Source organism: Microtus oregoni, unplaced genomic scaffold, assembly GCF_018167655.1.
Source record: "Microtus oregoni isolate MIOR12 unplaced genomic scaffold, Mior012 000033F_ref0000390, whole genome shotgun sequence".
NCBI classification, from domain to species: domain Eukaryota; kingdom Metazoa; phylum Chordata; class Mammalia; order Rodentia; family Cricetidae; genus Microtus; species Microtus oregoni.
Window position 1 is genome coordinate 27,639,999 of NW_024543092.1, and position 25,022 is coordinate 27,665,020.

The following is a 25,022-nucleotide window of genomic DNA, read 5'->3' on the forward strand; positions in this document are numbered from 1 at the left end:
AAGCAGGGGATAAAACCGGACTCTCTGAACGTGGCAAACAATGAGGGCTGCTGAGAAGCCAAAAACAATGGCACGGGGTTTTGACCCTACTTCATGTTCTGGCTTTGTGGGAGCCTAGCCAGGTTGGTTGTTCACCTTCCTAAACATGGACATAGGGGGGAGAACCTTGGACTTTCCACAGGGCAGGGAACCCTGACTGCTCTATGGACTGGAGAGGGAGGGGGAGAGGAGTTTGGGGGAGGGGGAGAAGGGTGGGAGGAGGGGGAGGGAAATGGGAGGCTGGGAGGAGGCGGATACTTTTTTTTTTCCTTTTCTCAATAAAAAAAAAAGAAAAAAGAAAATTTAAATTCATGTAACAAGAAAAGCATATTCAGCAAATATGTTTTAAATAGTAAATTATTAAACATTCAAACCATAAATAAAATGATTAAGTAAGAAAATGTTATATTTTTTTAAGTTTATAAATTTTTATTTATGTTTATGTTAAATCGCCTGCACAGAGCTTATTATTTTTCTAAGTTATAATAGAAAGTTAATGTGTGTATTTAGAAAATAATGACTGACACAAATTCAGATTTGAGTGGCAGAAGTCAGAAATCTTCAATATTTAAAATTTGCAGGATGAATACAAGCTATGGGATTCTTGCTCTGATATACAATTACACTGAGACTGAAGTTGAGCAAGATTGTAAGTCTTTTACAATAAATAAAAAGCTATTGAAATTCAGTTCCTTTCGTGAACCTATTATGGACTATGTATATCAGCCAATCAAACTGATGTATTTACTAACTTGTGTATGAAAAGGTTTTATGTCAACTCCCTATTCTCAGAAAGTACCTGTACTTGACAATATTTGCATTAAGAGCTCTTATATTGAGGGTGTCCTATATAGACAATATAGCCACCATCAATATATGAAAAGAATTATGAATTTACAGTACTGATATTTTTCAGTAACATTTTTACTTTTTTTGTGACATTTGAAATAATTTAGCTACAAAGATTAAAATCTTAAATATGTTGCTAACTACAAAGAACTTTTACGTATAAAAGACATTCTTTGTAAAATTGCAAGTTGTTAAAATTAATACCAAGACTAGGAAATACCTCAATGGCAGAGCACACTTTTCTATCATGTTTGACTCCCTAGAGTTAGTTCCCAGTTCTAACAAGTAAAGCAACGGTAACAACCTGAGAGTGATAATTACTTCTTCAAATAATAAATAATTACAGTATTTCTCAGTAATCACCAGTGTATTTTCAGGAACACATATCCCAGTGGCAGTGACGCCATTAGGGATCCACACAAGCCCTTGGAAAGATTCATCTGGGATCTCATTCATTCGACTCCCATTGGCATAAAAATATAGTAAAAGCCCTTAATTCCTGTGTGAAATTTTTCATTTTGTCTACTAGAAAACTATCCTTTCCTTGGTAAGTCACTTTTGTGTGGAGTTAGATGGGTTTTCATTGCATAAAAGTTAGGCTTTGTAAGTCTGAACAAAAATAAAAATAGGTGACTCAATGCAAAAATCTACCTATAAATTGCTTTTGTCTGCACAAATAGTATATTTTTTTCTGACAATTATTGTGCAGTAATCTGTAACATTCTTGTGTAAATACATTTTTGGTTTCAAATAAGAAATTACCATTCTGTCAGTCTGATAATTTGACATATTTTATGCTATAATTGAACACATTTTGCTAGAAGTGTATAAAAATTTTGTGATTTTTTTTATGATTCAGTTTATATCTATTTTCTGAGGAGTTGAGACTTTTCTGTCTTCTGCTTCTTCTCCGTGTGCCTTTGACTTTTGTTATCATTTATCTTTTTAGACAACCACAAGGAATATTTTATCACAGGAGCGGCTGCCATTATTCCAGGAAATGAGAAAACATTTTCTGCTCTTCAGCCTGTCTCAATGTGATCTAATTATACATTCTGAGCAACCCCCATGTTTGTTTCTCCTCCTGTCTTCCACTAAAAACACATTTCAATTTAAATCATTCCTGTTAACTTTTAGACTAATGTCTTTGTATATTATTTCAAACATCTATCTGACATTTGATATGAATGAGAATGTAGTTTTGTGAACTAATGCATTATACAACTTTGGAACAATTTTTTTATCTTAAGTTTTTTTTTGTCAATTTCCCCTTTCAAATCAAATTTCCTATTTCTTCATTTTTACATCTACTAGAAAATTCAATTAGCTACACCAAAAATATTTGGAATTCTTTGTTATACTTGAGAAGCCTTAAACAACTTGTAGTTACTGTTGATAAAGTAGTGTCAGCATCAGTAAAATACAGTTTTCTACATGTTATTCTGTCTAAAGGGTAATACATAGAAAAGATAACTAGAAAGTGGGTGGATTAAGAGATTATAGATAGATGATAGACAGACATATGAAAAATTGCCAGACTGACAAATAAATAAGTAGATAGTTAATTCTGTAATTTAATACAGAACCACTGAAAGATATACCATAGTAGCCTTATAGATTATAATGTTTATTAAGTTTCACAAAGTTGGAAAACGTGTAAAGAAAACAGATTATAACTTAATTTACATTAACTTAAATTTAATGTATTGCTAAAAGCAGACAAAACATAAGAAATTATTTCCACTATCTAGAGAAACTATGACACATCATCACACTCTGTTGATAAATGCATTTGAGTAGAACTTTCTGGTAACCAGGCATCTGGGCTTTGATGTACACATGTTGTGGGGATGTTTTAATCATTGAATATGAAAAACCTCATCCCTATCATCAACACTTCCTTAGCACAAATTGTTCTAATAATGGAATAAAGTAATAATCCAGAATCAGCTATGTTCCATTTATGGTTTTCTATTACAACATAATGTATTTGTTGACTACTTTGTTCATTTGTTTTACATTCTTCAAGACAATGTTCAAGGTAAAGTACAGATTTTTTTTTTATTGAAAAAAAATTTCTGCCTCCTCCCAGCTTCCCATTTCTCTCCCCCTCCTCCCGCCCCTCACCCCCTCCCCCCACTCCTCTCCCCCTCCCTCTTCAGTCCAAAGAGCAGTCAGGGTTCTCTGCCCTGTGAAAAGTCCAAGGTCCTCCCCATCCAGGTCTAGGAAGATGAACATACAAACTGGCTAGGCTCCCACAAAGCCCGAACATGAAGTAGGAACAAAACCCCATGCCATTGTCCTTGGATTCTCATCAGCCCTCATTATCTGCCATGTTCAGAGAGTACGGTTTTATCCCATGCTTTTTCAGTCATAGTCCAGCTGGCCTTGGTGAGCTCCCAAAAGATCAGCCCCACTGTCTCAGTGGGTGGGTGCACCTCTCGTGGTCCTGACTCCCATGCTTATGTTCTCCCTTCTTCTGCTCCTCATTGGGACTTTGGGAGCTTAGTCTGATGCTCCAGTGTGGGTCTCTGTCTCTATCTCCATCTATCGCTAGATGAAGGTTCTATGGTGATATGCAAGATATTCATCAGAATGGCTATAGTATAGGGTCATTTCAGGTTCACTATCCTCAGCTGCCCAAGGAACTAACTGGGGACATTGCCCTGGGCACCTGGGAGCCACTCTAAGTTCAAGTCTCTACCAACCCTAAGGTGGTTCCCTTAATTAAGTTATGTGATTCCCTGCTCCTCTATCCACCCTTGTTTTATCCCCAATCATCCCATTTCCCCAAGTTCCCCCCATCCTCTCCTTCTCACTTTTCTCTCCCCTTCTCCCCTTACCCCCATCCCACCCCACCCGCAAGATCCCAATTTTTTGCCCAGCAATCTTGTCTATTTCCCATAGCAGGGATAATAACTATATGTCTTTCTTTGGGTTCACCTTCTTATTTAGCTTCTTTAGGATCACAAATTATAGACTCAGTGACCTTTATTTATGGCTAGAAACCAATTATGAGTGAATACATCCCATGATCCTCTTTTTGGGTCTGGGTTACCTCACTCAGGATAGTGTTTTCTATTTCCATCCATTTTCATACGAAATTCGAGAAGTCATTGTTTTTTATGGCAGAGTAGTACTCTAATGTGTATATATTCCACACTTTCTTCATCCATTCTTCCATTGAAGGACATCTAGGCTGTTTCCAGGTTCTGGCTATTACAAATAATGCTGCTATGAACATAGTTGAACAAATGCTTTTTTCATATGTTAGGGCATCTCTTGGGTATTTTCCCAGGAGTGGTATTACTGGGTCCAGGGGTAGGTTGATCCCAAATTTCCTGAGAAACCACCACACTGATTTCCAAAGTGGTTGCACAAGTTTGCATTCCCACCAGCAATGGATAAGGGTACCCCTTACTCCACAACCTCTCCAGCAAAGGATATCATTGGTGTTTTTGATTTATCCATTCTGACAGGTGTAAGATGATATCTCATAGTTGTTTTGATTTGCATTTCCCTGATTGCTAAGGAGGTTGAGCATGACCTTAAATATCTTTTGGTCATTTGAATTTCTTCTGTTAAGAATTCTCTGTTCAGTTCAGTGCCCCATTTTTTAATTGGGTTAATTAGCATTTTAAAGTCTAGTTTCTTGAGTTCTTTATATATTTTGGAGATCAGACCTTTGTCTGTTGCGGGGGTTGGTGAAGATCTTCTCCCAGTCAGTAGGTTGCCTTTTTGTCTTAGTGACAGTGTCCTTTGCTTTACAGAAGCTTCTCAGTTTCAGGAGGTCCCATTTATTCAATGTTGCCCCTGATGTCTGTGCTGCTGGGGTTATACATAGGAAGCAATCACCTGTGCCCATCTGTTGTAGGGTACTTCCTACTTTCTCTTCTATCAGGTTCAGTGTGTTCAGATTGATATTGAGGTTTTTGATCCATTTGGACTTGAGTTTTGTGCATGGTTATATATATGGGTCTATTTTCATTCTTCTACAGGTTGACATCCAGTTGTGCCAGCACCATTTGTTGAAGATGCTTTCTTTCTTCCGTTGTATACTTTTAGCTCCTTTATCAAAAATGAGGTGTTCATAGGTTTGTGGGCTAAAAACCGGGTCTTCTATACAATTCCATTATTAGACTTCTCTGTTTTTATGCCAGTACCACGCTGTTTTCATTACTGTAGCTCTGTAATAGAGTTTGAAGTCAGGGATGTTAATGCCTCCAGAAGATCCTTTATTATATAAGATTGTTTTGGCTATCCTGGGTGTTTTAGTTTTTCCATATAAAGTTGATTATTGTCCTCTCAAGTTCTGTGAAGAATTTTGATGGGACCTTGATGGGGATTGCATTGAATCTATAAATAGTCTTTGGTAGAATTGCCATTTTTATTTATGTTGATCCTCCCAATCCAAGAGCAAGGGAGATCCTTCCATTTTCTGGTGTCCTCTCCAATTTCTTTCTTTAATGCCTTAAAGTTCTTGTCAAGTAGATCTTTCACTTCCTTGGTTAGAGTTACCTCAAGATTTTTATGCTGTTTGTGGCTATCGTGAAAGGTGATGATTCTCTGGTTTCCCTCTCTGCTTCCATATCATTTGTGTATAAGAGGGCGACTGATTTTTTTGGAGTTGATCTTGTATCCTGCCACACTACTAAAGGTGTTTATCAGTTGAAGGAGTTCTTTGGTGGATTTTTTGGCGTCCCTTATGTACACTATCATATCATCTGCAAATGATGAAAGTTTAACTTCTTCCTTTCCGATTCGAATCCCCTTGATCCCCTTATGTTGTCTTATTGCTATTGCTAAAACTTCAAGCACTATATTGAAGAGGTATGGGAGAGTGGACAGCCTTGTAGTGTTCCTGATTTTAGTGGGATGGCTTTGAGTTTCTCTCCGTTTAATTTGATGTTAGCTGTCGGCTTGCTGTAAATAGCTTTACAGATTTCTTTTACTTCAAGATTGAATCAAGTGAAATCATTCAAATACTTCGTGTTCTACCATTTAAGTGTGCTGAGAGCACAGAAAACATGATTGACAGGTTTCTCATATACTATTTGTTTCATAGTACAATAAAATTGTTAGCTATTTTTGTTACTTGTTTTTATTCATGAAAATTCCAGATAAAGTTATTATAAATTAATTTATGACTAAATGTTGCCCATACTTTATTGAGTAAACTACTTAGTATTTAGTAGTTATTGATTTTTGGTAAGCACTATTTACCAAAGGTATAAAACTAGATAATCAACATTATCAGCTTGTTTGATATATGAGAAACACTAATGGAATTATTCTACTTTTTTCTTACTGAAGCGTATTCTGCTTAATGTTCCTGAAAACTGATTTAATTTCACTAATAATGCTCCTGTTTTTTAGTTGGAAAATATAAGTGTTAACCTAGTATGGATTTTGTAATACTACTACATCAACACTTGCAAAAATAAACCTATGTGTTTTAGTTAGCATTAATATTGCTGTAGTGAATCACCATGTCCAAAACAACTTGGGGAAGAAAGGGTTTATTTATCTTAGACTTCTACATCATTGTTCATCATCAGAGGACGTCAGGACAGGAACTCAAACAGGGCAGAAACTGATGCAGAGGCCATGGATGGGTGAAGATTACTGGTTTGCTCATCATGGCTTGCTTATACAGCTTTCTTATAGAACCCAGAACACCAGCCAAGAAGTAGACTGATTCACAAGCAACTGGGCTCTCTCAAATAAATCACTAATTAAGAAAAATGCCGTATAGTGTTGTCTACCATTCAATCTTTTGGAGAAATTTTCTCCGAAGAGAGACCTTTCTCCTCTTCAATGACTCTAGCTTGTGTTAGGATGGCACAACACATCATGCCTGTACCTTAAATGTGTGGGGGTGGGGGAGGAACAAAAAGAAAAGGAAGTAAACTGTTCTAATTTTTTGATGCCAGAAGAAAGACATGAGATATCAATTTATATCAATATCAAATATAATTTTTATTTTAACATTGTGTTTTCATCAATGACTTCATTCTTGGCATCCGTATACTCCATTATATTTGAGTACAGAAATGTAAACAAAAACATGCCTTGTTCTGGCTTAAAAAAGAAAAAGTCAGTCTTGCAGTGTCAAAAAGAATGGTGAATCAAAATACACAAGGTAGCCTTCAGTTTAATCTTTGACCAAATTCTGAAATTATCTCTCAGATATTGTGTTTGGAAACAGCTTGATCATAGATCTTTTTGTTATTTAACTAGCCTTTATAAAATAATGAAATAAGCTTTTTCTGGAGTATTTCACTTTTCTGACCTGTATTATATTTTTAAGCTTTTACAGTTCTCCAAAAGAAAAAAAAGACAAACTACACCTGCATGGAGTTTACAACTGAAAACTATACCTTGGTCACTGAATTCATCTTGTTAGGTTTCCCAACAAAACCTGCACTCCAGGTTGTTTTATTCTTAGTGTTTCTGACATTGTATGGTATGATTTTAACAGGGAATATTGGCTTGATGTTGTTAATTAGGACAGACCCACATCTTCAAACCCCTATGTACTTTTTCCTTAGCAACCTTTCCTTTGTAGACCTGTGCTATTCCTCAGTAATTGTTCCCAACATGCTAGTCAACTTCCTCTCAGCAAAGAAATCTATTTCTTATATTGGCTGTGCTCTCCAGTTTTATTTCTTCTGTACATTTGCGGATACTGAATCCTTTATCCTGGCTGCCATGGCCTATGATCGCTATGTTGCCATCTGCAATCCTTTCCTGTACACAGTTGCAATGTCCAGGAACCTGTGCATATGGTTGGTCGTGCTGTCATATGTTGGCGGCAACATGAGTTCCCTGGTTCACACATCTTTCGCCTTTATTCTAAAATATTGTGACAAAAATGTCATCAATCATTTCTTCTGTGACCTCCCTCCTCTGCTGAAGCTTTCCTGCACAGACACGTCCATTAACGAATGGCTGCTGTCCACATATGGGAGTTCTGTGGAGGTCATATGCTTCATCGTCATCATCGTCTCCTACTTCTTCATCCTTCTGTCCGTCTTGAAGATCCGCTCGACAAGTGGGAGGAAGAAAACTTTCTCCACCTGTGCCTCTCACCTCACCTCCGTGGCCATCTATCAGGGCACGCTGCTCTTCATTTATTCTCGGCCCAGCTCGCTCTATTCCCCCAGTACTGATAAAATCATCTCAGTGTTCTACACCATCATCATCCCAGTACTCAACCCACTGATTTACAGTTTGAGAAATAAAGATGTAAAAGATGCCGCCAAGAAAGCTCTAAGATTTAAGGTACGATCTCAATGACAAGGACCACTTTAAGATTCATCTCGCTCCAACTGCAGGTGCCTAGGAGGGAACTTGCAGCAACATTAACAGCAAATGCACAAGTATTCAACTGAGACAACTGTTCAACTCTTATTTAATACCACAGTCGTATGTAATCATAATCCCAAGACATGGTATACTTTAAAGAGTTCAAAGTGAAGTTGGGTGTTACATGGTACATTTCTAATTCCAGAGTTCAGAAAACAGAGACAGACACAAAAGTACCATGAATGTGCAATCTGAGGCCCTCTCCTCTCCTCTCCTCTTTTTCCTTTTCCTCTCCTCTCCTCTCCTCTCTTTTTCCTTTTCTCTCTTCTCTCTTTTCCTCTCCTCTCCTCTCCTCTCCTCTCTTTTCCTTTTCTCTCTTCTCTCTTTTCCTCTCCTCCCCTCCCCTCTCCTGTTTTCTCTTCTCCTCTCCTCCCCTCTCCTCTCCTTTCTTCTCCTCTCCTCTCCTTACCTCTCTTCTCCTCATCTCCCCTCTCCTCCACCCTTTTCCTCTCCTCACTTTCCTTTTCTCTCTTCTCCTCTCCTCTCCTCCTCTCCCCTCCCCTCTCGTGTCTTCTCCTCTCTTCTCCTTTCCTCTCTTTTCCTCCCCTCTCTTCTCCTCATCTCCCCTCTCCTCCCCTCCTTTTCCTCTCCTCTCCTTTCCTTGTCTTTTCTCCTCTCTTCTCTCCACCTCTCTCCTACTCTCTCCTCTCCCCTCCCCTCCTCTCTTTTCCTTGTCTCCTCTCTTCTCCTCCCCTTTCTTGTCCTTCCCTTTCCTCTTTTCTCTTTTCCTCATCTCCTCTCCTCCCTTCTTCTCCCCTTTCCTTTCCTCTCCTCTCCTCCTTTTTCCTCCCTTCCTTTCTCAGGAAGTGCAGCCTGCCTATAAAGTGTACAAGGTCTAGAAAATACCTCTCTAATTAAGGCCCAGTAAACTTAAGAATTCAATACAAAAGGAGAAAACCAAGACCTGTAAATGTCCTCTGACCTCCAAACTGGTATTCTGGCATATGTATGCCCAGACACATGAATACACACAAAACACACATGCATGAGAGAAAGAAAGAAAGAAAGAAAGAAAGGGATAATTGTAAAAATAAAAAAATTACTATTTAGATAAGCAATATCCTTAGCAATTCAACCTCTCAGAAATGCAAATTAAATCTACAGTGAGTTTCAGCTGATACAAAATAATGACTATTTCCTGAACGAAAATAATAAATGCCTGTGAGGATGTGTGGAATTGGGAAAAATTATTAATTGTTTGTAGAATCATAAATGGGTACAGCCAACATAGAAAATGTGGAAGTTTCTTAAGAAGCTAAAACCAGAAGTAGGATCTGACTCATCATGCCATTCTTGGGCATCCACCCAAAGGACTACAGCCTACACAGAAATACTTACACTGCATATCCATAGTAAATACTGCTGTTTATTCACAAACATTGAAAAATGAAATCAGTATCATTCCCCCTTATGAAAGAATAGACACTAAAAAGAGTGTGTATATATACAGCATGGAATTTTATTAAAAGCAGAATTCTAAAATTCTGGGAAAATAAATTGATCTGAAAATTAGTATGTAATAGGAGGTATCTTGGTTTCATAAATATGAATACTACATGTTCTCACTCAGAAGCAGATTCTAGCTTATAATTTTGATATCCACATGTGTGTATAGATCATTAAATATCATAGCCTGCTCTGGCAAGAATCATCAAAGGATACCTGGGAGAAGGCATGAGGCTGAAGACAGAATCATAGAACAAACCAGGAGAACTGAAGGTCAATACTAAACAGTCCTAAGTTTATTTCTCAGCCAGCATATATACTGCAGACAAATGGTAGGAAAAAAGAGCAGTACAGATAGCTAACCACCTCCATGCACTGTCCTTGGGAGGAAGCTCAAACAGGTGTTTTATCTTTTTCAGCTAAGCAGCTTCTAGGGTCTAATGAGGAGTGCCTCTTGCTGGCATACACCCCAGCCCAAATCTTAATGGTAAAAATGTGCTCTTTCAACTGGGAAAAAATGCTTTTTCCCATGGGTTAATCATAACTTTCTCACAGTCATGAATGCAATAGTGACTAAAACAGTCTTAAGGTTTCTAGGTGAAAAAAAAAAACAAAAAAAACAGAAAGTTGAAGAAGGAGTGTACTAAGTGTGTAGAATGTATAATATCATGAAATTAATGTTGTGGGCATCTTCAGTGGGGATAAGAACATGATATTGCTGTAGCCAGTGAGGTATTCAGTGTTTGTAAGTGCTTATTCTGCAAGCATGAAGAACTGAGTGTGAACCTACAGCATCATTTAAAAATTGTAAGGTCCTGTAATACCAACACTGTAAGGCAGGTGCAGGTAGTCCTGAGAGCTCACTGCAGCCAGACTAGCCACCAATCTTCAGTTTTAGATTAAATTAGAGACATTTCATCCATAGAAAGAGAGTGCCAGGAAGATATCCTCTGGTTTCAAAGGAGAGTCAATGGACAAACCCACAATATCAAACACACATAGACAATGACAAACAGTTGCACACACACACATACCTACACACATAAGTACACACACACACACACACACACACACACACACAAATGAGCATGCAATTTCAAGTATAGAATGTGTCCTTAACATTGACATTCATGATGATGAATTATTTAAATAACCAAAGAGCAACAAGAAAGCCCCAATAAATTGAATGACCACCATAAAATAGATTTGTTTGTGTGTACATGCACATGTGTGAAGAATTTAGCCATTAAAGGAAACATACTCTGTTGCATGTAAACACCGCTGACATGATAAGCTGAGTGTAAATATACAAAGTCTTTTGCAAGAGGCTACATTTTGCTTAGTTATAATTTTATGTTTTGCCCTATATATGCAGGAACTTATCAACAGAAATGTGTGTTCCAGAGACTGCAGACAGCTCAGAAGGGAGAATGACTGCTAATGAACATGAATTTATTACTGAAGCTTTAAGGAGTTTCTATAATTAAATAGTGTTGGTGCCTACACAGCCAATCAGTACACTGATACCAAATAAGTTTTTGTTTTAAATGAGTGAATACTATGCTACATCATTTTATTAAGAAATAAAACAATTATGTCAAAAATGACGTATTTCTGAAATAATGGAAATGTAGTATATAGTACTACATAAAAGAAATGGGGAGGTAAAGACTGAAAGCTGTTTAAGTTTTGTTAAATTTCTACTTTGAATAAAGAAGTAAACATTAGGCTATATTTTATATTTTTAAATAGTTAATAGTTTTCCTACTGATTTATATTTATTTGGTTACCATAATAAAAAATTAGCACTGGACTTATGACATAAAATACAGACCCAGAATTATAATTAATCACACCAAAGCCTGAGGGAAATATTTTCAGAGTCTGAAATCCCAAATGTCAATGGGTAATATAAAATGCTACCTGCTTCATGCCCATCTGACAGAAACCTGTTCAACTAAGGTAAGTTCTAAATTTTCAGATCTAAACTATACAATATGTATCCTAAATATCACCTTCAATAAAAAAGAATTTGTAACTTAGTCATTTATTTTACTTTCTTAGATATTCAGTTTATGAATTTTTCCATGTAATGACTAACAATATTTATATGCAGAGAACTAGAAGAATGTGACTGAACTTAATATAGCAGTAACAGAATAAAATTTTATTTTAGTCTGGTCGCATGGCAAGGACATTATTTATAACTGTGCAAACACATGCATGAACTTAACAAATATTGATGTAAAAAGTGTGTGCAAACAACGAACAGCATATTCAAATGGAGCCCATTTGAGATCATGCCATGATTTGTTAGGTCTAGAAAATCCCTCAAATGCTCTTCACCCATATTCCAACTTTCATATACTATGAAGGACAAAGAGATACATCACACTGCAGAATAAAGAAACAAACTGTCCATACACAGATAGGAGGAAGAAAGAGAACGAGAGAGAATCAGAGACAGAGAGGAGAAAAAGAGGTAGGGACAGACACAGAAAGGGAGACTGGGAGACAGAAAGATCCTATATGTGCCAGAAATATTTTTATGTATATTGTCCAATTTCCAGAGGTTTGGCAATTTATTAAATGATATTTATATTTCGAATGGAATATTTGTCAGAGTTCTATCAATCTTCTATATCTTTTCTGTGCCCAGACATATACAGTCATAGACATTCTCTGTCTAATCCCATGGAGTGACAAATCACAATAGTTTCCAATGTTATGCAGTGTAGGAAGTGCTAGATTTTGGAAAATACTGGTGGAGAACTCTTTTATTGTTTCAGTAAGAGAAATGCCCTGGGCTAAATAGTTAAATACCTAGGAGCTACCAGAGACTCTCCATGGGCAGATGAAGAGAGCCCATTAAGCTTGGTCTTCCTTCTCTTTCTGCCTCATATGCACTACTATCAGATAAAGCAGGGACTGGTGAAACCCTTCAGTTACTGGTGTGTATGAGGTAGAAAGCTGCTGGGCATGAAGTAGTAAAAACACTGAATCTTTGTCAATTTCCAATATTATATATAATGATCTATTTTAAAATCAAGCTTAAGGCAAATGCAAAATAAAAGTTTGTTGTTGTTGTTCTGTTTTTATGGCATATGACTTTAGTCAGAATACTCACCTGTGCATAGGAGACCCTTGGCTGATGAGAACGAGCAATAAGGAAACCTGAATCAGGTATAGTAACATAAAAAGCCTATTAGGATTATTCAGTAACCTAGTCTATATACTATAACTGGCAGAAAACTCTTCACAACCATCATGATTTTTTTAAGGAAAATAATAAGATTCTTTTTTTTGTCACGTGAGTACTCCAAAACACAGAAGAAGGTCTGTTGCACTGTTTGTAATGCCAGAATTCCCTGATGTCACTTTGAATTTAAAATACTTCTGTCAGCCAAACATGTCAAAACATGACTCACAATAATTAGGGAACTTGTAGAAAGCAGCGCATTTCATGAATCTCAAGGAAATGAGATCAAATTTTCCAAACAGACTAGCTGAGATGTTAGTTCTTAAATCATTTAACCAAAGAGCATCTTTAAACTGACTGATGACTCTCTTGTAGTAAAATAGTAACATCTGAAGCCAATTGCATTCTGTCTTACAGGTGCATGGTTCATACTCAGAAAGCAAAATATACATTTTGCATCCTCTTGAACATTTTCTTAACAATTCAGAAATGCAAAGAAGAATGGAGAGGGAAAATTGCTCTGCTTTTACTGAGTTCATATTATTGGGAATTACCAACAACTATGAGGTAAAAGTGGTTCTGTTCACAATATTTCTACTGGTTTACCTCATTAACCTTGTGGGAAATCTTGGATTGATTTTCTTAATTAAAGTGGATACCCAACTTCAAACTCCTATGTACTTCTTCCTTAGTAACCTCTCTTTCTGTGACCTCTGCTATTCCACAGCAGTTGGGCCCAAGATGCTGATGGACATATTTGGCAATGACAAGTCAATTCCTTTTTTTGGCTGTGCTCTGCAATTCTTCATTGCCTGTACATTTGTAGATTCAGAATGCATACTGCTGGCAGTGATGGCCTTTGACCGGTACCAAGCCATCAGCAACCCCTTACTTTATACAGTGAACATGTCCAGCAACCTGTGCTCCTTCCTCATGGCTGGGGTTTATCTTGTAGGTATGGCAGACTCTTTGATACACACAACACTGACATTCCACTTATGCTTCTGTGGGTCTAATGAAATAGATCATTTCTTTTGTGATATCCCTCCAATCTTACTACTGTCCTGCTCAGACACACAGGTCAATGAGTTAGCAATATTCACAATTTTTGGGTTTATTGAACTGAGTACCATCTCAGGAGTTCTTGTTTCTTATTGTTACATCATCTCATCAGTCCTGAAGATCCGCTCTTCTAAGGGAAGAGTTAAAGCTTTCTCTACCTGTGCCTCTCATCTGACTGCAGTTGCAATTTTCCAAGGAACTGTGCTCTTCATGTATTTCAGGCCAAGTTCTTCCTATTCCCTAGATCAAGACAAAATGAGCTCACTGTTCTATATCCTTGTGATTCCCATGCTGAACCCTCTGATTTACAGCCTGAGGAACAAGGATGTGAAAGAAGCCCTGAACAAACTGAAAAATAAAATATGCAATTAAATAACTATTTTAAGTTTTGACCTTTCTCATGTAGAGTCATTTTGTTTTTCTAAAAATTATGTCACATGAAAAATGAAATTTCATTTAATATTTACTTAAATGTATTTAATGAATTTAGTATTGATTTTATTGTCAAATCACAGAAAATTGATCTCTAAATGTTACAATACTTTCTTTTTAAAATATACTAATGCCTGTGTGTGTGCACATGTGTGTTCAGGTATGTCCACTCACACATATATGAGTGAATGTGTATATGCAAGTGTGCTGTTTTCTTATTTCTATTATTTAGAATTTATAAGACTGCATAACCCAACAAAATTATTTTATAGAAATTTGCAAGATAAAATCTTTTTGAATTTAACAGATATAGTAAATGCTCTATTAAATATTGTGTTTTGTCCTGGCCATTGTCTTTTTTTCCTATTGTATCTCTAAGTCTCATCCTTGCGACCTACTTACCAATAATTCACAACGTATGTTTTTGTCCAAATATAATGCTATAATTGGATATGTAATTAACACTTCAGAGTAATTATTGCAAAGAGTACCCTGTATCTTGACACACTTTTTTCTCTTTACCACAAAAAGAACTTACCAAAATACTGTGTAAAAGTTCACTATATTAACATTGGAACTGCTCACTTTATATTTTAGTTTTACAAAGAAGTGTTAGTGATAATCTTCATAAATTGGTTAAAAGGGAGTAATAATATTAAGAGACTCAAAAATTAGTACGTCTGAATAAGTAGATGTAATTGCTTTTGCATGAACTGAAGTTCCCCCGTCCTCACTTCCTGTGCCTCAGAAAATGTCCATAAAAATTAAGAGTTTCTTGTAGAGTTCAGAACTCTCCCTTCAACTGAAGAAACTCTGTTAAATAATAATTAGGTTAGATGATTTCTAGGATCTTTTGCAAGTATCCATTTTCTGCTTGGAATTCTCTGTTACTATAAATTTTGAATACATTGTTATATAAACTTCATTCTGTTTGTAATAATATTTTCCATAATAAAAGTGGTGGTTTGTCTGTGTTTGAAAGAATTGCATTTATACTCTATTAAGTCTTATCTGAAATAATGGCAATGGTGATACCAGTGAGATGAGATAATATTAATTTCACAAAGTCGATTATTTTCAAACTTGGCCATGCAATAGCTTGTTAAATGGATTTAGAAAGCCTTGAGAACATAGTTGATGTGGATATTTCAATTTTTTAATGCTGAAGTAGTTAAAGCTTATAAACTTAGTAAAGCATGTTGAATCATGTAGAAAATGACTACACTTTATTTTCTAACTAAATCTGATTTTTGACAATAAACATGTGTGAAATGTTCTATAATCACTGTCATACTAATTTGTATAACTGCATGAAAGCATCTATTCTTTCTGAACATGTCAAAACAGAGTCACCCAAAAACACAATTTTTAGATACTTTTGTCTGAGACAGAGTTTCTCTACTATGTAGCCTGACTGCTGTGGAACTTAATGTGTAGACCAGAATGGCCCAGACTACACAGAGATCCTCCTGTCTCTGCCTCCTGGATGTTAACGAAGGGAGCCACTATGCTTACTCCATCTCTACCTTCTGCCTATGCAGAAATAGTGATTAAATACATTCTATAACATGTAAGAAATTTTCTCACACAGAACAACTTATGGTAGAATAAAATTTCAAGACATTAATATTTTCACATACCACTTAAGAATTTTTTTTTTTACAAATCCACTTTTATTTATTTACTTTTCATTGGTTTAAATCCGGGATGGGTACAGCATTACACGGATTCTGTGTCCAATGGCTTTTGCAGGAAGGTTGCTTCGGAATTTGGCCCTGACCATGCCACTGTTTCCATGGGCCCGAGTTACTTTCCCCCAGATCACTCTGGTTTTGTTTGGTTTGCCTCCAGGTGTCACTGTTTTGTTCTTTGCTTTATACACATAAGCGCATCTCTTGCCCAAGTAGAATTCAGTTTCATCTCGGGCATAAACGCCTTCAATTTTAAGGAGAGTCGTGTGCTCTCTCTGGTTCCGGAGACCTCGCTTATAGCCAGCAAAAGTGGCCTTGCACCACAGCCTTCCAGACATACTGTCCTTTAGAAGTCCTGTTCCTAGCAGGCCTCCACAGGCGCCAAGATCACTACTTAAGAATTTTGAAATGCTGAAAGAAGCATGAAATTTGTGATGTGGGTTTTAGTTACCATTTCTATGTTGCAACAAGCCATGTTTGCTTTATATCATAATCACAGATAGTATACTAATTGTAAGACATTGTGTACCTTTTACTACACATTATCTTGAGATAAATTAATTTTCATTTGTATTGTGGAATGCTACACAATTATGAGTAAAATCAAAGTACCAGTACACAACATGGGGAAAGTTTACATGGAATATTGTATCCAAGAACACAGACTTAAATGAAAGAAAATTGTTTCGTATCATTAGTTCATAGCTCATAAAATACAGACAAAGGTTATAGATATATTGAGGAACATGTAAATAATATGATTAAAAGCTACTTTAATACATGATCTCAGATAGACACATTAGGAGAAATAACAGACTAATGATTGTTCAGTGCTGGAGATTAGAAAGAAAAAGGAAGTGACAGGTTAATATGAGTAATAGTTTGTTCCCATGCTGATGAAAGGTTCTTGGACTGAGGGCGGTGTTTGTGGTTAGTCTGTATGTATAGCTTTATATATTTTCTGAATTTAACTATAAAGAAGGAAAACAAATAATCCCTAATGCTTTATATATAACCTAACTAGGGACTTTTGTTATCCTTGAAGATAGGAACGCATCTGTGGGAAAATTTTTTTACACACATGCGTGTATTGTGTGGCAAGAAGAGAGTATGGAATTCCCTGGAAATGGAGTTACAGGTGATAAAGAGATGCCTTATAGTGTGAACTGAACCTGGATCCTCTGCAAGAGCAGCCAATGATCTTAACCACTGAGACATTGGTAAGCCCTGAGTGAACAGGATTAATCACAATTAAATTAAAATTGCTATAACTCTTGATTGACATGGTGATCATCATGATCAAATAACTGTTCAAATGCTCAAAATGACAAAGAATTCAGTAATCTGAGCTCTGAATAAAAAAAATAATAATTGTTCTTGGTAAAAATGTTGTATTTTATCTCATTATAAAGAGTGTTTAGTTTATATATAATCAATATACTATTACTATCGTTTTAAAATTGAATTCAAAAGAATCACCTAAAAACACAAGAGATTAAAAATTTAAAAACAAATAAGAGGATGATGGGGAGGAGGAAAAGAAGAAAAAGAAAAAGAAAAAAGCATATACATGCAGTGCTTTGGATGTCATATCAGACCTGTGAGTGTCAGACAAACTAGCTCATTTCAATTATAAAATGCAATAGGAAAGTAGATGTTCCCCAGGGTAGAGAACCATTAGTACTTAAAGAACTCTCTTTATTCTGACACTGAATATGTTGGAGAATGTAGATAGACTCTGAAAAAAAAATTATCTGATTTAATTTTTTTATTATTTCTCTCATTTTATAGAATCCAATAAAAGTAAGTAGTTTATATATTTTGCTTCAAAAATTTAACATTAATTACTTTTGCATATTAAAATTTATGCTTACAAATGCATGTTTGCTTATTATCAGTAAATGATCTATAGTAATAGAATATTTTAAAATATAGATTTATTTTCTTTTAAAATTTCACAACCCTTATTCATAAATGCCCATAGTCTTCTGGTTAAAATTATTAAGAGATCAAATGAGGCCAAAAGACAAATTACTTTATTATATCGGGAGCACAGGTACTAAAATTAGGATCAATATCATAATTGTGGTTTTCATCATAATCACATAAACACCAGCATGTATTAATGGGGTACTGAGTTATTCATATACATAAGTTTTTACATTTATCTATTCTGAAGACAGTATTTGTCAAAACAATATTTACATAATACAAGAGAGAGATTACAGGATTTTAATCAAATTCCTGCACCTACTAACAAAAGGCTTTCCTTTGTTTGGTGCTTTTCCTGCATTATACTCAATTTGAAATGAATTGGAATGACTACATGAATGACATTAAATTGAGATATTGTAGGATACCTTAGGCTACATGGGCATTTTTTGAGTAAGTCACACTTGAAATCATATCATAGTTGTGTTACTATCCACAATCAAATGATTATCTAAGTAACTCAGTTATAATACTGTATGTGTAATGACATTTGTTTCTCCTAGTCTCATTTATTTTTCATTTATTTTTGGCTGGTACATTGCAATTATGAAAGTTTTGGGTACCATGCTGAGGTTTGATGTATGTTACTCCATAACATTAAAATTGGGAAAATGTTCTCTCCTTCTGAAGCATGTTTAATTATTATGTTTAACATATTCAAATTTTTCCTTAGGGTTAAGTTTAGCAAATGGTAAAATATAATTGACTATATTCACAGCTGTAGGATAGCAAAAGCAACTTTTAATTTTAAGTACAATTTAGTTCCTACTAATGAACCTTACCGTGTATCCCTCAAATACTTGTTCTCCAAGGTTCTTGTAAGTTATAAAATTTTCTCTTCTCTGAGACAATGTACACTGTTTGCTACAATGTTTAGCATCAAACCTTAATAAATAGAATTTAGGACAGAGGAAGACTATGGATATTTTAAGTAATTGTTTTGTCCAGAATATAGTAAATGCAATAACACCATAAATTCCTATTTAAGTTGTGTGTTTGATGCATGCATCTAAGTCACTGGCTTCACTTACCATTCTTAGCAAATGACTGCTTACGTGGATCTCTCTTGCAGTGAGTTATTCCATTTATCCTCCATATCATTTATGAAATAATATGTAACAATATTGTCCCTACCAAAATGACTTTAGGAATACTATTTCTGCAAGCGTTAATGGAAATAAAATCATTCTTTCAGACCTCCACTCCTATCCACTTAACATTCACAGACATGAATTTTAAAATTTTATTGAGTAGGAGAGGTTTTGAATTCTAGCTGAAACCACATCTTACACCTTGGGGGAAAGCGTGATTGAAGCAGGTGCTTAGACTTAGCAATTTCCCAATAAGATACTAAACCACTTTTGTCAAATAATGTTTCCCACACACATTAGATGCAGACTTTAAAAAAAATGCTTACAATGCCAGTCTGGATATAAGGAAATGAAAATATATGTAAACCTACCAAGAACATCCACATACAATAACACATCACAGAATGAACTAAAGGAAATGAATTACATTTGTAGGAATTAGTTAGTAGCTGAGAGGTTTAAGACTGTCGCATACTCAAGTGGCAGATGGCAATCTTTCTATAAGTAAGTAAACATGTCTGGAATGTGCACCTTCCCCTTAGAGTTATTACTGAGATTTTCAACACGTACATCACTTCAGTCATATCACTACTCACTAAAAATGTGAGCACAATTTAAGTGATGGTTTTGCAGATTGTACATTGAAGTTTAAATAGTATTTTGTTGTATTCTATTGTTTGTTATTAATGCTTAAATAATATTTGATGTATTATATTTCTTACTATCAGTTTTTAAGAATCAAGCAACCTTATTCTGTAGATATTTAATCATTAAATTACCGTAGACTGAAACTGGTGATTTGAAAATCAAATAAATATAAGCTGAGGGTCACAGAAAACATATTTGAGTAATGAGTATAAACTCAAGTAACCAATATTGAACATATTTCAAATTACCAATTATAGTCAGTTTAAGTGAATACTACAAATTTAAAAAATTTCTTACAATAAAATTAATATAATTTCTTGAGAAGGACGAAATATGAGGCTTTGAATAAGCATTTGTTTACAGTGACAAATTTTATAGAGAATGGAGTAATAAAAATGAAAGGTATTCTTGGATTGTAGAGATGGAAACAAAGCTAAAGACAAATGATTCAGACTAACTAAATCATTTCCACAGATGAAGTGTGAAGCAGAAAGCAACATTTCCACAGTAACCCAATTTGTCCTACTGGGATTCGCTTCACTTCCCAACCTCCAAGGAATTCTGTCTGCAGTATTCTCCATCATTTACATGATTATACTCATTGGTAATTGCCTCATAATATTAATAACTAGACTTGACCCTACATTGCAAAAACCCATGTACTTTTTCCTGGCAAATTTTTCCGCTCTGGAAATCTGTTACGTATCAGTGACTGTCCCAAGGATTCTGTTCAACATTTGGACACAGAATAGAAACATTTCCATGCTGGCTTGTGCCGTGCAGATGTGCTTTTTCCTTATGTTGGGAACGGATGAATGCTTTCTCCTGGCTGTGATGTCCTATGACCGCTATGTGGCCATCTGCAACCCTCTGCAGTATCCCCTGGTCATGAACTCGAGAAAATGCACTCAGCTGGCCGCAGGCTCCTGGATCAGTGGCATCCCAATCCAGATTGGCCAAACCTGTTGGATATTCTCTATGCATTTCTGCGATTCTAACCAAATAGACCATTTCTTCTGCGACATACCCCCCATTCTCAAGCTGGCCTGTGGGGACACTTCAGTGCACGAGCTGTCTGTCTATGTGGTTGTTATGGTGGTGGCTGCGCTCCCCTTCATACTGGTGCTTACATCATACAGCAAAATCATTGCCACAATCCTAAGGCTACCTACAGCCAAAGGGCGGGCAAAAGCCTTCTCCACATGTTCGTCCCATTTGTTGGTGGTGGTTCTGTTTTATGGGTCTGGTACCATTACTTACTTGAGACCAAAATTCATGCATTCTCCAGAAACTGACAAACTGCTGTCTCTGTTCTACACGATTGTGACTCCCATGTTCAATCCACTGATATACAGCCTCAGGAACAAGGAGGTGATTGCTGCACTGAGAAAATTAAAACTGCAAAAGTAGGGCCATGTGTTAGCATCAGATTGTTGTATTTCCTTGAATTACTGGTAACTAACACATTTTATAATGCTTCATCCTCATATTGAGAAGGAAAACACTTCCATTTTATAATGCAATTTTTAAACATATATTCTTATTCACTTTAGTGTATTTAGATGTTCATTAGGCAAGTTTACCCATCCTCAGTAAACCATCTTAGAAAAAAATATTTATTTTTAAAAGCAAAACTTTAGGAGACAGAGACCCACATTGGAGCACCGGACTGAAATCTCAAGGTCCAAATCAGGAGCAGAAGGAGAGAGAGCACGAGCAAGGAACTCAGGACCGCAAGGGGTGCACCCACACACTGAGACAATGGGGATGTTCTATCGGGAACTCACCAAGGCCAGCTGGCCTGGGTCTGAAAAAGCATGGGATAAATCCGGACTAGCTAAACATAGCGGACAATGAGGAATACTGAGAACTCAAGAACAATGGCAATGGGTTTTTGATCCTACTGCACGTACTGGCTTTGGGGGAGCCTAGGCAGTTTGGATGCTCACCTTACTAGACCTGGATGGAGGTGGTTGGTCCTTGGACTTCCCACAGGTCAGGGAACCCTGATTGCTCTTCGAGCTGATGAGGGAGGGGGACTTAATCGGGGGAGGGGGAGGGAAATGGAAGGCGGGTGGCGGGGAGGAGGCGGAAATCTTTAATAAATAAATTAATTAAAAAAAGCAGAACTTTAATATTTCATATTTTTGTTTTAAGTATGCAGGTAGAATTCAAAATTTTACTTTCATACCTTAAAGTTAATAGGTTCTTTAACATATTCATAAGTATATTTTCTGACAATCTTCTATGGTTCTGAAGCATATAGAAATAACTTCCAGTAGGAATAGAATAATGAGTGCTTATTGAGTAAGTATGTAAGTGATGACTGAATTATCAGCAAGTCTTCCTGACACTCTGAAAATTTTCTGGAAACAACTACAGTTGCTATTTGAGTTTATTTATTTAAGCGATTCTGCTCCACTATGGAATAATTCCATCGCAATACCAAAGGAAAAGCTGAGACCCACATCCTTTCTCCTAATTAGTATGAGAACACTTTATGGTATAACAACACTGTGAACATACACAATATTTTTTCCTTTATTTTCTCCTTTATTATAGTAACCCTAGATTACTTTACTATGAAGTTCTGCAGTTGTTGTTCTTGCTGCTGATGTTTTTCCTTTTTTTAAACTACGGTTCACAGATCCACACCTTGGCCTCTCAATGTTTACCAAAATGGATTCCCTAAAATTAAGTGTGAATGCAAGCGCTTAGTTATTTCAAGATTTGCTGAAGTCCAAACAGTTATATAGTATCTGCAGATATGTGCTTTCTTCTTTTACCCCTGATTAGGGGGGTTGCTAAAATTATTCAGCCATTGAACAGCTTTGCATGGGAAAATTTAACTTCGAGCAACATAACCATTCATTTTCATTTATCTCATCCCAGATGTGCAAATATGCACCTCGTTTTGAAGGAGGTTGTGTCTTTTTCTGAAGTGGTGGCATTCTTGGTAAATTACCCCTGCTCAGTCAATGACCTTCAGTGTATGTACAAACAAACAGCCAAGTTAAATTTAGTGATAAAAGGGTGGCGTAAGAACGGAAGGGTGATGCTTTAGAAGGAGTAAATTGTCATCAGGTGTTTCTGGGGTAAGAGTGAATAATAGAATTAAAGTAATCACAGAACATGTCATATATGTATGCAATTGGTGAAAAGGGCTGTTAAACTGAAAAAAAAATAAAAATGAATCCATTCAAAGATTTAATGCGATATTTATTTTTGCATTTCTGTTTCATATTAAAGGAGTAATTTTTAACAGATGGTAATACAAAATAGAAAAAATAAATGCACAAGACCACACACATGTGTAATTGCACAGTAAAGTGACAATATACTTATGTATTAAAGCTTAAGCTCTTGAATCAGGAAAAATAGCTAAAAAATTGCAAAGTACGTCATCTAAAATATAATGCATAAAAGGAAATGGTTTAACAGGTTATTAACAAAAGTTACAGAGTTGATTCCTAAGATAGCATTTCTTTAAACACTGGGAAATGTTTCAAAATTAATTATATAACAAAAGCAATGTTCACATAATAATATTTTCCCAAATTCCTAGTTACAGATGAAACTCCATAATAAATAAATATGTAAAATATTTGAATTTATACTCTACTACAAGTCTCAGAAATACCTAATAAAATATGATTATCATCATTAACCATTCATGTCCAAAGAGCCCCAATTAATGGCTGTAAATAGTGAAAAATAAATTACAAATGACAGACTCAAAACTGGAAAAATATATAAATTTTGTATATTGAGCCAGGTGGTGGTGGCGCACGCCTTTAATCCCAGCACTTGGGAGGCAGAAGCAGGAGGATCTCTGTGAGTTCTAGCATTCTCTTTCATTGTGTTTTTGAACTATTTTCCACGTAGTTATGTCGACATAAAGATTTAGTATATGCATTCTGTAATTTATATTCATTGCAAAATGAGAAAACACTACTATGGTTAAATTGATCTGATTATTGATTAAGAGTGTCATTCAGTAATTTTTTGAAACTTTAGATTTGATGAACTGAGGGATACTAAAAGCAGAAATTGTCTGGTCCTCTGAAGTGGTGACCAAAAACTTGCTCTGTCAAAAAACTTTTTCTGATTGTTGTGGCTTTGTGGCTAAAATTACAGAAGGAATAGTGTATAGATAGTGTGTATGTGTTTTGCAATTTTTACACATAAAATGCATAATCGGCACATCTATTATCATCCATACTCTTTCAAAACTTTATAAAATGTTATAATGTGGGGAATAAAAAGGCCTGACTTGACCACAAGCCATAGAATCGGAAGAGTCAGGCTGAAGATCACATAGCTACCTCAATAATGCTAAATCTTTGATACCTCTTTTATCAATGATAGAAAAATAAAAATATTTTTTTTTTGGTTTTTCGAGACAGGGTTTCTCTGTGGTTTTGGAGCCTGTCCTGGAACTAGCTCTTGTAGACCAGGCTGGTCTCAAACTCACAGAGATCCGCCTGCCTCTGCCTCCCGAGTGCTGGGATTAAAGGCGTGCGCCACCACCGCCCGGATAAAAATAAATTATCTTATATTAAGGCATTTTATATTTGTCACCACTAGAAAGAATTTCTCACGTAATTCATAAATCACTTAAAGATATATGTTTAATTATTCGTTCAAAAACATCACTTTTTGGTTTATTATGACACTGTTTATTCTCTATTTGTTTTTTCGAGACAAGGGTTTCTGGTTGTCCTGGAAGTAACTCTGTCCTGGAACCAGACTGGCCTAGAACTCAAAAAGATCAGTCTGCCTCTGCCCCCCAGCCCTGGGATTAAACACATGCAGTACCACACACGGCACTGTTTACTATCTTAAGAGAAATAGCCAGGTGGTGGTGGTGGTGCAGGCCTTTAATCCCAGAAATTGGGAGACAGAGGCAGGTGGATCTCTTTAAGTTTAAGGTGAGTCTAGTCAAAAAGAGCTAGTTTTAGGACAGGCACCAAAACTGTTCAGAGAAACTTTCAAAAATATGCATGTATGTATGTATTTATGCAAAATCCCTGAGTTTTGCATATGACGAGGAGTCCATGTAAGTTCAAAATTTAGCGAACAAAATTAGTGTTACTGCTAAACTAAATTTAATCTCTAGGTCACAGTTAGTAAACACTAATGTATCTATGTTAAATGATTAGAAACAAGAAATAAAAAACATCTAGAAAACATGAAAACACCATT

General features: G+C 35.9%; 4 protein-coding genes across 4 annotated transcripts; 3 read left to right on the forward strand and 1 right to left on the reverse strand.

Moving 5' to 3' along the window:
* Window positions 1-7,242: 7,242 nt before the first annotated feature.
* Window positions 7,243-8,187, forward strand: LOC121466397 (olfactory receptor-like protein OLF1). The gene has a single exon (XM_041680094.1). It carries the CDS (start codon window positions 7,243-7,245, stop codon window positions 8,185-8,187), a length of 945 nt encoding a protein of 314 aa, XP_041536028.1.
* A 5,203-nt stretch (window positions 8,188-13,390) lies between these two features.
* Window positions 13,391-14,335, forward strand: LOC121466398 (olfactory receptor 5W2-like). The gene has a single exon (XM_041680095.1). The coding sequence runs from the start codon at window positions 13,391-13,393 to the stop codon at window positions 14,333-14,335; it is 945 nt and encodes a 314-aa protein (XP_041536029.1).
* Window positions 14,336-16,091: 1,756 nt separating this feature from the next.
* On the reverse strand, window positions 16,092-16,456 carry LOC121466629 (60S ribosomal protein L35a-like). The gene has a single exon (XM_041680419.1). The coding sequence runs from the start codon at window positions 16,422-16,424 to the stop codon at window positions 16,092-16,094; it is 333 nt and encodes a 110-aa protein (XP_041536353.1). The 5' UTR covers window positions 16,425-16,456.
* A 2,393-nt stretch (window positions 16,457-18,849) lies between these two features.
* On the forward strand, window positions 18,850-21,227 carry LOC121466399 (olfactory receptor 10AG1-like). The gene is made up of 2 exons (XM_041680096.1): window positions 18,850-18,896; window positions 20,270-21,227. The coding sequence occupies exons 1-2, from the start codon at window positions 18,850-18,852 to the stop codon at window positions 21,225-21,227; spliced, it is 1,005 nt and encodes a 334-aa protein (XP_041536030.1).
* The last annotated feature ends 3,795 nt before the right edge of the window (window positions 21,228-25,022 follow it).

Bases quoted from the DNA above. Each gene is read 5' to 3' on its own strand.
- LOC121466397 (XM_041680094.1), top strand. From the start codon at position 7,243: ATGGAGTTTACAACTGAAAACTATACCTTGGTCACTGAATTCATCTTG.
- LOC121466398 (XM_041680095.1), top strand. From the start codon at position 13,391: ATGCAAAGAAGAATGGAGAGGGAAAATTGCTCTGCTTTTACTGAGTTC.
- LOC121466629 (XM_041680419.1), bottom strand. From the start codon at position 16,424: ATGTCTGGAAGGCTGTGGTGCAAGGCCACTTTTGCTGGCTATAAGCGA.
- LOC121466399 (XM_041680096.1), top strand. From the start codon at position 18,850: ATGAACCTTACCGTGTATCCCTCAAATACTTGTTCTCCAAGGTTCTT. The intron at 18,897-20,269 runs GTAAGTTATAAA...CAAATGATTCAG, and splicing joins ACTTGTTCTCCAAGGTTCTT to ACTAACTAAATCATTTCCAC.